Raw genomic sequence first — 12,564 nt, 5'->3', positions numbered from 1 at the left:
TTTAAATTTTAATAATATAAAAATAAAATATTAATCTAATTTTTTTAGTTAATATTGATAAAATGAGTTGGTGCTGTATATATTTGTCTCTGTCTCAAATAAAATCTCTATCCTCTTAGCAGTTTATAACATTCAGTAATAAGAGAGTATAGCTAAGCTAAGGTAAAAACAAATAACATTATTGAAAGATAAAACAATGATATATATGGTAGGAAGGAAAATCCTTTTATTTCAATAGAAGTTGGATTGAGCATACAATGCAATCACAACAACATTCCAGTATATATGAATATTGAAACAGAACCAATAATTTATTCTGAGGAAATTAAACCAAATTAAAACAAGCATAACAATATAGTAAAATTTAAATTAAAGTCAGAGCAACAATGAAATCCCCCCATCCCCCAAAAAGAGGTTTAATTAATCAATAATGCTGAAAGAATCTTTTAAATGCCCTCTTATTCTTGTTCTTCGTGGACCATGGACCCTGTTCAATAGGAGCAGGTGCAGGCACAAATCCTACAGGTGCAGGTGCACTCGGTGCAGAAAGTGATGGTCCAGCTGGAGCTGGTGCTGGAGACAAGTTTGGCAAAACTGTAATAACGAGTTTTTGGCCAGCAGAGCAGTGACCAGCTACACCACAAATGTACCATTTTTTTCCTTCAGTTGCCAACAAGATATGGTCATCTCCACTTGTCATTGGTGTACTGTTTGTTGGTACCGTACAGCTCTGGAATGAACTTCCATCCACCTTGTACACATTGTGTTCTCCAACACCATACTTGAACTCTGCAAAATTTTTTAGTTTTTATACTTTTCAGTTTTTGCAAATAATATAAAAAAATATTTATTTAAGATAGAGATATTTTGTTGGTCACCAACTTAATCAAACTATTGTTATAGAATATATAAGAATATAAAAAATAATTATTTAAATTAGTTTATGAAATTTTTAATATTAAACACTTTAATTCTTTAAATTTTAAAATACACAAAATAATCATAATATTTATCTCTGTTAGACAACACATTTTTTTTTTCAATTTGATTCGTTTAATTAAAATAACTATTTTAAAATCTTTAAAACTTGTTAGAGATCAGTTTGAGATTTTTTTAAATAATATGGAGACTGTTTTATACTTCACTTTTCGGATTAAATTAGAGAGATAGAGATAAATGTTAATAAAGATTATTTTGTGTATTTTGAAATTTGAAAAACTAAAGTATTTGATTTTAAAAACCTTAATAATTACTCGAATATATAATATATATTGAAAAGGGGAGTGCTAGATAAATAATGACCATCTTGAACAATATAAACAACCAACCAATCAAATAAAAATACACTATATTCTAATTTAATGCTACTAATTAAATTTAAGATTAATTTACTCTTTTAACTCTATTAATTCACATTGTTCACACATTATTCAATAATATAATAAACAAATATAAATATGAATAGATAAGATGTGTTATCATTTATCAACACCTCATTTCGTTCATTAGATGTGGCACTTAACTCACATGAGATTCGTGTTTCACACTATAATAAACAAATATGTATTGACTTGTTTCATATGGGACATAATTGGTACATGCATATAAATGTTTTTCTAGTTAGATGACAATGTAAAAAATCTGTTGAAGTTATCCAAAATTGAAATCTTAATAATTTATTAATAAAAGAGAATTTTTGATGATTATTGCACTACATAATATGAGAGATTAGCTTACCAAGTGTGTCTCCAACATGGAAGACCTTGCTTGCTGCCCAAGAATTGTAATCAAAGCCTGGTCTCCATCCTTGATCATCCCCAACAATAAATTCAGTTGCAATAGCAATGGAAGGAAGGAAAATGGTGGCAATGACCACAAGCATGCTGAGACGACTAAGACCCATAGCTAAATTATTAATTTGATATATATCTATATATCTTTGAACTTTTTTTTTTTGCTGTATGAATATCACCTTAAATATGTTTGATCAGAATACTTGTGGCAATGATAGCATATGTAGGTTCATATATTTATACAAAACTTTTGAAGGAGAGTTCAAGAGCCAAGCTATAATTTTATATTCCAATGTTAGTTATAACTTATAACTACTATGTTAGGGTATTGCATGCAGACACAAACGGCTATGGACGGCATGCCGAATAGAATTAACTTGGATAGGAATCTACTTACATGTTAATTTAAATAATTTAGGACATGTTAAGAAATTTCTATGGTATATGTTAATTTAAAGAAACCATTTAGATAAAAATGTTTAAAATATTTTTTTTAAAAGACTGTTTATAGTAATTAAAATTTAATATATATAATCGATTAAATCATATTATTTTTATTGAAATTAGGTCAGACAAATTAATTTAACCAAAAAAATGGTAAATTAAATTTTAAATTGGTCTAAATTAATATTATTTTTTACAAAAAATTACTACAATACTCTTATTATAAAAAATAACTAAAATATTCCTATTATATATATTAATTTTGAAAACTCTAAATCCTAACTTTATGACCAGAGAAATAAAGGGTTAGAATTTAGAGTTCTCAAAATTAATAAGGGTATTGTAGTCATTTTCTATAATAAGGATATTGTAGTCATTTTTTATAAAAAATAATATTAATTTAGATCAGTTCAAGATTTGATTTATCATTTTTTCAGTCAAATTAATTTGTCTGGCCTAATTTTAATAAAAATAATATGATTTGATCGATTATATATGTAAAATTTTAATTATAAGAAAACATCTTTAAAAAAAACGTTTTAGACGTCTTTATTGAAGTGGCTCTCTAATTTAAATAGTCATCGTGGTTATATTATTCTAAAGAGTAATATTAGATAGCCAAAACATTATAGACAATAAATAAAAATACATGATCAATAATATTTGCACTGATAAAAAAGTATAAATCACTCATAAATTAATTGACACAATTAATATTTTTCTATAATGATCTTCTCTTATTTAATTATACCAAAAGTTAATTCAAAATTTACTATGAATCAAATCTCAAAAAATCCTTTTTCATTATTACATTCATAATTCTGTAATTTTTTTTCAAATAAAATTTTACATTCTGATATTTTTAATCCTAAAAAAAATTAAATCATCTCAATACATTTTATAAAAAATAAAAATATCTTAAATTTAATTAGTCTCTGATACGAATTTGTATCAAGAACTAGAGAGAATTAGAGATAATCAAAGAGAATAGAAGAGAAATCATTAGTATTAGGGCCAAAGAGAGAAAGTAGAGTTTTCAATTACATTATGCCTCTCTTACATTATTACACATACTCTTATTTATAGTATAATTCTCTAATTGGGCTAGCCCAATACTAGTCCTATCAGTCTCTATTTATTAAAAATTAGAATTGTCCAAAATTATTAGTTTTTGACCTGCAAAATAAAATAATAAATATTAAATTAGCACCAATTCATTAATTATAGATATTATGTGTTTAAAATTAGAGTAATTCACATAAATAATCCAACATTCATCCAATATTACGCATATCACCCAAAATAAAAAATGTAATGTGAATCACCCCAATCATATTTTTATACAAATCGAAACAGATAGACTAGATTTAGATCTCTATATAAATCGAAACAATCTAGTTCGATTTATATATATTTGCATGTTGTCAAAGTAAATCTAATCAGGCTGTTTCAATTTATACATGCATGTATGCTGTCCTAGTAAATCTAATCAGTCTGTTTAGATTTACTAGGATAGTATGCATGCATGCATAAATCGAAACAGCCTGATTAGATTTACGTTTCGATTTTCAATATGTAATTTGAGAAAAATAATTAACATACTATATTAACAAAATTATCATAATTTATGAAATTAAGTATAAAAATTATTTCTTTAAAATATTGATACAGTCTATCTCTACTATTATTTGAAACCATATATTTTAAATAGTTCAGTATAAATAAATATGAAAAAAATTATTAATTTAAAATTTAAAATATAGATAAGATATAATTTAATTAAAGTCGATCTAAATAGTAACAAAATATATCAATTTTTATTTTTTAAATTAGTCTAAATTAAATTATTAATATTATTTTATTATTTTCAAAAGTTATATTTTTATATTTATAACTTCATATATCTCGTTTATAGTATAAATAAGATAACTATGAATTTATCTCGTTATGTGTATTTTTTAAAATTCTATTATCTCATTTGCAAATAAGATAATGCCAAATAAAATCGTATCTTATCTCATTTACCGTGTAAATGAGATATAAGCAATCTTAATTTGTTTACACGATAAATGAAATACGTAAAAAAATAAAAATTGATAAATATGCTATAAATTACCTATATCCATAAATAAAATATTTATTTAAAAAATCCTAATGAATGTGTATATATAGTGTATCAATATTTTAAAGAAATAATTTTTATACTTAATTTTATAAATTATGATAATTTTGTTAATATAGTATGTTAATTATTTTTCTCAAATTACATATTGAAAATCGAAATGTAAATTTAATCAGGCTGTTTTGATTTATGTATGCATGCATACTATCCTAGTAAATCTAAACAGACTGATTAGATTTACTAGGACAGCATGCATGCATGTATAAATCGAAACAGCCTGATTAGATTTACTATGACAACATGCAAATATGTATAAATCGAACCAAACTGTTTCGATTTATATAGAGAGCTAAATCTAATCTATCTGTTTCGATTTGCATAGAGATGTGATTGGGGTGATTCACGTTACGTTTTTCATTTTAGGTGATATACGTAATATTGGATGAATGTTGGTTTATTTATGTTAAATTACCCTTAAAATTATAGATGTTATACATATAAAATTATGGATGCTAAATTAGATAATTTTAACAACTTTATTATATCATTCATATTTTACATATAGACTATTAAAATAAAATATAAACAAAAATTAAGAAATAAATTTCTAAAAATAATTATTAACTCATCCTATTAAAATCAATAAATAAGAATATATATGAATATTAAATAAAAAATATTAAAATAATTAAAATCATGATCCATTAATACACATATGAGATAATTTAAAAAATAAAATAAGACACATAATTTAAAATTTGGTAATATTAACTATAAAAATTTATTAATTATGAGTACAAAATTATGAATGTTATTAATATGAAATTATGGATGTTATGTATATGAACTTATGGATATTATGAATAAATTTAGGGTTAAGTATTTTTTTTCATCCATAAGGTCTTGGGTTAAAATTAAAATCGTCCACAATCTTTTTTTCTTATCAATATCATTCTCAACGTTACAAAACATTATAAAATCGTCCTTTTCAAAAAAAATAATATTTTTAGACAATTTTACCCCTGATAATAATAACCACCTTAACCCTCTCCTACCATCTTCACCACTAACACAATTACTGAATTTCTCTATCTCCCTCTTTTTTTTTCTTTATACCATCATCGTTACTACTATCACCATCACACCTTCTTTTCTCTTTATTACCAGTTTATCACCCTAAATCACTACCACTTCACCTATTATTCCCAACCCTTTACTTCTCACCTGAATCCTCTCCCTTTTTTTTAATACAAAAAAACTCACTAGCTCCCAATAGAAGATGCAACAACAGCAATAATCACAAAATAAATCAATAGAAATTTCATATTAAATAACAATTCAATAACCATCAACTATGATTTTAGATCCAAAATCAGCAATAACAAAAATTATAGGATTGCAAATTAGTAAATGAAGTAGCAACACAAATTCATCAACAATAGAACCATCTGTAACAACTAAAAATTTCATGTCAAAATTCAAAAAATAAATGAAAATTTTTTTAAATAACTATTGACACAAATTTAGTCACGAAAGAGAAAAAAAGCTAACTACATGAATAGATCTAGAATAAGGTGAGCTCCAGAGAGTGAATGGTGGAATTAAGGTGAAGGGTATTTTGGTAAAAAAAATTAGAAAAATGATGATTTTATAACATTTTGTAATGTTGAGGATGATATTAACAAGAAAAAAAAAGTTAAGGACGATTTTAATTTTGACCCAATACTTTAGGGACGAAAAAAATACTTAACCCATAAATTTAGTAATTGAATAAATTAATTTAAGTATTTGACATTTTTTTCAAATTCAGATAAAATTTAAAAACACCTATATTAAAAAACTAAAATAAATGATTGTTCCACTTTGAAAAATATGAAACAAATTTTTAAATTATCGATGACCGTGATTTAAAAAACTATATGTAATTTAAATGTATAATACCTTTAAAAAGAAAAATTAAAACAATTTAAAAACATGATTTATTATTGTATATGTGAAATAATATGAAATTAAATTAATTTATTATCATATTTCATTTGATCTAGTGTGATTTTTCATATTTTAAAAAATTGGTTCACTGTGAATAACTTCATCACATGAATCTGAAATCAAACTCAAAAAATTTCAATGAAGGAGACCAATTAGCATGCACATGTTTATCCAACACATGTAACACCTTCTATTCCAAAGCCCATTTCACTATCTCTCTAAGAATTGATGCATCAAGCTTTTTGATTGTGCTGCAGCTGAGACCTAGTTCAACTGGTTAAATCATATGTTTTTTAATATATTGCAATTGGGTTCAAATTTTAGTGTATACATCAAGTATTAAATATGAACTCTTAAATATTATGTGAATGAGTGTATAATGTGTTGTGATATCTAAGATTGAAAATTGTCCAATTCACCTCTTAACGTTATTTTATCTGTTTTCAATGATAATGAGATAAATCAATAAATTAGTTAAGGATATGTTATTATGATTAAAATGTGAGAGCCATTAAAAATGTGATAAATAAAGTGATAAAAGAGTAAAATGAAAAATTAAAATATAAATGAATTATATAAATGAAGTCAATTTTAAAAACATTTAGCTACTTATAGCTGAAATATTTTAATTCTCAAAATTTTCCCAGCATTTTAATCTCAACCATGTTAAGGTGATACATTCTTGTACAAGTTTTTACTTTTTATATGTCTCACTCTCTCCTCAAATAAAGTCATTTAAAGAAATTATTAAATATCATTAAAGATGAGTTGTTTTCATTATAAGTAATATTCGATGAGATTCACTAATAATTAATCATTAATACCAATTAATTATAGTATGTATTAATATAAGAACCAGTTTAAATAAACAGTTTAATTAAATTCCTTTTAGAAAAATAGTTTAAACAATAAATATTTATACTAAAAGTAGCTTATAAATAAGTTAATTTGTGTTTAATTTTTTAATTTTAAAAGTATTTATTTTAAAAAAAAGTGATAAAAAAATATTTTTTATTATAAAAAAAATATTTTTTTAATTTTTCTATAAATACTTAAATAGCTTCTTAGAAAACTATAATTTAATTTTAAAAATTATATCAAATATTAATATTACTATCTTTTATAAATCAAAAACTCAAAAAAATAACTTCTAAAATTTTCTAAATTGGCCCAAAATCTAAGTTGCTGGAATTTATATGCCGATGTTCTCGCTCCAAAATAAATCCTATTTAGCTACTGCAACTTATGTGTAAATGATAAATTGGTTGTGTTAGTTGTTATTACAGTATGTAATTCCTTTTCACTCAATTTTATGTTGAGGAAGTTGAGTGAGAATACCAGAATAACACAACTGAAATTTGAAGGTGGAAAAACAAATAAAATTGAATATATATATATATATATATTGTTACGGATCTGACCCACGGATCCACGATCCGGGAACAAACCCAAACCCGGTAACTCGGGTCCGACCCGCCAGGTTCTTTTAGAAGGACCAAAGCCGACCCTCTAAGACACCTAACCGACTTTTGAATACCAACGCCTCCTTTATCTTAACCAAACAAGATAAGATAAGATAACCACCATCACCTATAAATAAGAGGACCCAGATCCCTCCAGGTATTCATTCATTCCACACACCTTATACCTCTTAGATCCATTCTGACTTGAGCGTCGGAGTGTCTTTGCAAGTACCTCCGCCCGTTGCTCCAGTCAAACGATCCGGCATCCACCTCAACTCGCAAGTTCCCGATCCACCTCTCAACCTATACCGGAGACATCTTGTACATTGGCGCCGTCTGTGGGGAACAACGCCGGTTGAGTCGGAATGGCGGACGGATTTGAAGAGCATTCTATCAGCCGCCAAGACGACTCCAGAACACGTAACCCTACCTCCGAACACCAAGAAGCCATACTCCACGGAAGGATAGCAAGCGCCGTCCATGACAAAGAAAACGCTGCTATCGTCACTTAAACCCGACATCCCAAGAATCCGAAAGATAGGTCAGCCCAAATAATCCAAGAACTCTGCCACCGAGAATAAACACAACAACGGAAACGAAAGTCACGCGACCTCCAGATCCAGATCCCGCCACGGCAGATCGCCAGAACGGCGACACGCCAAGAGACATGGTAGAAGTACCTCGCGTGAACAAAGACGCGACAGATCACCAGAACGGCGACATGCCAAGCGATACGACCGCAGTATCTCCCGCGACCCCGTTCACACGGACGACGACTGACGACACCGAGAAGCTAAGCGCACGAGAAACGACCACACAATCATGAGAGCTACTCCCTTCACAGAAAGGATCTTAAAAGCAAAACTCCCCAAAGGTTTCGATAAACCCACGGACATGAAGTATGACGGAACCAAAGATCCCCAGGAACATCTAACCGCCTTTGAAGCCAGAATGAACCTGGAAGGGGCAGCCGACGCAGTCCGATGTAGAGCCTTTCCGGTAACCCTAGCTGGGCCGGCAATCAAATGGTTCAACGTTCTGCCAAACGGATCCATATCCAGCTTCCACGACATCTCGCGAAAGTTCATGGCCCAATTCACAACCAGGATCACTAAAGCTAAACACCCCATCAGCTTACTAGGGGTCACACAGAAACAAGACGAATCCACAAGAAAATACCTCGACCGCTTCAATGATGAATGTCTGACGGTCAACGGACTCACGAATTCCGTTGCGAGCCTCTGTTTAACCAACGGACTCATGAACGAAGATTTTCGCAAACACCTTACCACCAAACCAGTATAGACCATGCACGAAATCCAAAACGTCGCTAGAGATTACATCAACGACAAAGAAGTCAGTCAGGTTGTCGCCGCCAATAAACGGCAGCACAGCAACGCCCAAAACGGCAACTCGGCGCCCCGACATAACCCACCACCCAGAGAAAGTCAGAGGGACCACCCTAAGCCAACGAGCACAAACCGACCACCCAGAATCGGCAAGTTCTCAAATTACACACCCTTAACAGCCCCAATTACCAAGATATACCACCAGATAGCAGATCGAGGTATTATCCCAAAAGCGCGGCAACTGAAAGAAAGAACGGGCAGCAGCAAAACCCTTTATTGCAACTACCACCGAGGTTATGGGCACAGGACACAAGACTGTTTTGATCTCAAAGGCGCCCTCAAACAAGCCATAAGATACGGCAAGCTCCCATAATTCACCAAAATCATCAGAGAACCAAAACGCGCGGTAGCAGACAGGTCGCCAGAAAGAGAAGGACGCAACCCGAGAACGCAAAAACAACCCCCAGGGAAAGTCCAAAAGACAACCCAACCATAATATTAAACGTCATCACAGGCAAAGACGTGTCAGGCAAGTTGAAATCAACACTAAAAAAGGACCTCAAAGTCCTGGCCGTCAGAGACCAAGCTCCAACCACCACTGCCGACAAAACTATAACTTTCCTACCCGAGGACTGCCAGCACGGCACCTCAGTCGAAGATGCACCTTTCGTCATCTCAACGAGAATCGGAACGGGACTAGTTCGAAGAATACTGGTGGACACTGGCGCAGACTCCAACATCCTTTTCCGAGGAGCCTTCGACAAGCTCGGACTCCGCAACGAAAATCTCCAAACACACCGCAACGGTGTCACGGGACTCGGGGACAACTTCCTTAAACCGGACGTTTCCATCACCCTCCCCCTCACCATAGGAACAGGCAACCAAAGGATGACAATTCTTTCCAAATTCGTGATCCTAAAAGATTTCACCGCCTACAATGTCATCCTCGGAAGAAAAACAATCAATGACTTCTCTGCCATCATCTTCACCAAATACCTCCTTATGAAATTCATAACGGAAGACGGCTCCGTCGGGACTATCCACGGAGACTGGGAAGTCGCGGCAGAATGTGACAACACCAGCCTGGCCTTACAAAAAAAGTCCCGCGACGCGGCTGGAATATTCCTAGCCGACCTGGACGCCCGACAAGACGGCCAACCTAGGCCAGAACCAGAAGGCGACATGGAAAAACTACAGATAGGGCGAACCAAAGATGAATACACCTTCATCAATAGGAACCTCCCATACGACCTTAAAGAAGACATCTCCCAATTCCTAAAACAAAATAGAGACTTGTTCGCTTTCACACCAGCCGACATGCCTGGGATTGACCCCGACTTAATGTCTCACCGGTTAGCCGCGGACCCCAACGCCAAACCCGTAGCACAGAGGAGACGAAAAATGTCGTCAGATCGAGCAGCCGAAGTCAAAAGACAAGTAAAAGCCCTACTCGAAGCAAACTTCATCAGAGAACTACCCTACACGACGTGGTTAGCAAACGTCGTGCTAGTAAAAAAGGCCAACGGGAAGTGGCGAATGTGCGTCGACTACACGGACCTCAACAAAGCCTGTCCAAAAGACGCCTTTCCCCTACCAAACATAGACGGATTTGTAGACGCCGCCTCCGGCCACCGATACCTTAGCTTCATGGACGCATACTCCGGCTACAATCAAATACCCATGCACCAACCCGACGAGGAAAAAACAGCATTCATCACCCTCGACGGGACGTACTGCTACACAGTCATGCCTTTCGGCCTGAAGAACGCCGGAGCCACCTACCAAAGACTAGTCAACAAGATATTCCAAAACCTCTCCGGATCCAAATTAGAAGTCTACATAGACGACATGCTCGCCAAAACTGAATCAGGCGAGCAACTCATCAGCGACCTCAAACTCATAATGAACACCCTACAAAAGCATCGAATGCGACTCAACCCAATAAAATGCGCCTTCGGAATGGAAGCAGGAAAATTTCTCGGCTTCATGATCACGCAACGCGGAGTCGAAGCTAACCCGAAGAAATGTCGTGCCATCCTCGATATGACAAACCCAAAAAACCTCCACGACATCCAAAAGCTCACTGGCTGGCTCACGGCATTATCCCGTTTCCTCGGGGCATCAGCACAAAAGGCAATCCCCTTCTTCAAAATGATGAAGAAAGGAGCCCCCTTCAGATGGGAAGCAAAATGCGAGGAAGCATTCCAGCACTTCAAAAGAGTACTAGCGGAACCACCAGTTCTCGCCAAACCCCAAACAGGGGAGACACTCTACTTATACCTCTCCATAACGGAAGAGGCACTCGCAGCAGCACTCATCCGCGAAAACGAGAAAAAAGAACAAAAGCCCATATACTTCATAAGCAAGGTCCTACAAGACACAGAAACTCGCTACTCATGCCTAGAAAAGCTAGCCTTCGCGCTCTTCACGGCCTCCTGGCGCTTACGACAATATTTTCAGGCCCATCCCGTAACGGTCCGGACCGACCAAGCGATCAAACAGGTACTACAAAAGCCCGACCTAGCGGGAAGAATGCTAGCATGGTCCATCGAGCTGTCCCAATTCCAAATCAAGTTCGAACCCCGAAACGCAATCAAAGCACAAGCCATGGCCGACTTCATCGCCGAAATGACTCCGGGAAACCCCACTCCCTAATCATGGAAGCTGCACGTCAACGGCTCATCAAACGTCACCTCCGGGGGTGCCGGGGTCATACTCGAAAGCCAAAACGGGGTCGTAATCGAACAGTCAGTACGATACGAATTCTCAGTGTCCAATAATCAAGCAGAATATAAGGCTCTCCTGGCAGGCCTAGCCCTAGCCAAGGACGTCGGAGCAAAAGTCCTAGAAGTAAGCACCGATTCGCAAGTAATCAGCTCCCAAATCAACGGAGATTACCAAATGCGAGACCCTTTACTCCAACAATACCTCGCCAAGGTGAACGAACTGAAAGAAGGGTTCAACCACATCACCAAACGGTACGTTCCCAGAGAACAAAATACCAGAGCAGATCTCCTCTTCAAGCTAGCCAGCACCAAACCAGGACATGGCAACAAATCGCTAATTCAAGAAGTCGTTAAATCACCATCCATATCAACAACGGCTAACGCTTGCCTGACACTTTCCAACCAAGGATCATGGACCTACCCTATCCTACAATACCTCCTCGACGGAACACTACCTGAAGACCCCAAAGAGGAAAAACGGACAAAAAGGGAAGCCGCCAACTACACGATTGTCGCAGGACAACTATACAAACGCGGATTCTCGCAACCCCTGCTCAAATGCGTCGAACCCGGGGACACGGAGTACATACTCCGCGAAATCCACGAAGGCTGTTGCGGCCACCACATCGGAGGTAAAACCCTCGCCCAGAAAGTCATCCGGGCCGGCTACTTCTGGCC

The 12,564-nt window shown here is 34.0% G+C and overlaps 1 protein-coding gene across 1 annotated transcript; it reads right to left on the bottom strand.

The window, feature by feature from the left end:
* Positions 1 to 380: 380 nt before the first annotated feature.
* LOC112762831 (blue copper protein 1a-like) lies at positions 381 to 1,966 on the bottom strand. The gene is made up of 2 exons (XM_025808660.2): positions 1,738 to 1,966; positions 381 to 789 (listed from the first exon to the last, which is right to left on the bottom strand). The coding sequence occupies exons 1-2, from the start codon at positions 1,901 to 1,903 to the stop codon at positions 425 to 427; spliced, it is 531 nt and encodes a 176-aa protein (XP_025664445.1). The 5' UTR covers positions 1,904 to 1,966; the 3' UTR covers positions 381 to 424.
* Between the last annotated feature and the right edge of the window lie 10,598 nt (positions 1,967 to 12,564).

The sequence above is a fragment of the Arachis hypogaea genome, chromosome 17 (assembly GCF_003086295.3).
Source record: "Arachis hypogaea cultivar Tifrunner chromosome 17, arahy.Tifrunner.gnm2.J5K5, whole genome shotgun sequence".
Lineage (NCBI taxonomy): Eukaryota > Viridiplantae > Streptophyta > Magnoliopsida > Fabales > Fabaceae > Arachis > Arachis hypogaea.
Note: the sequence above shows the minus strand (reverse complement) of the source record. Positions and strands in the feature narration are given on the sequence as shown.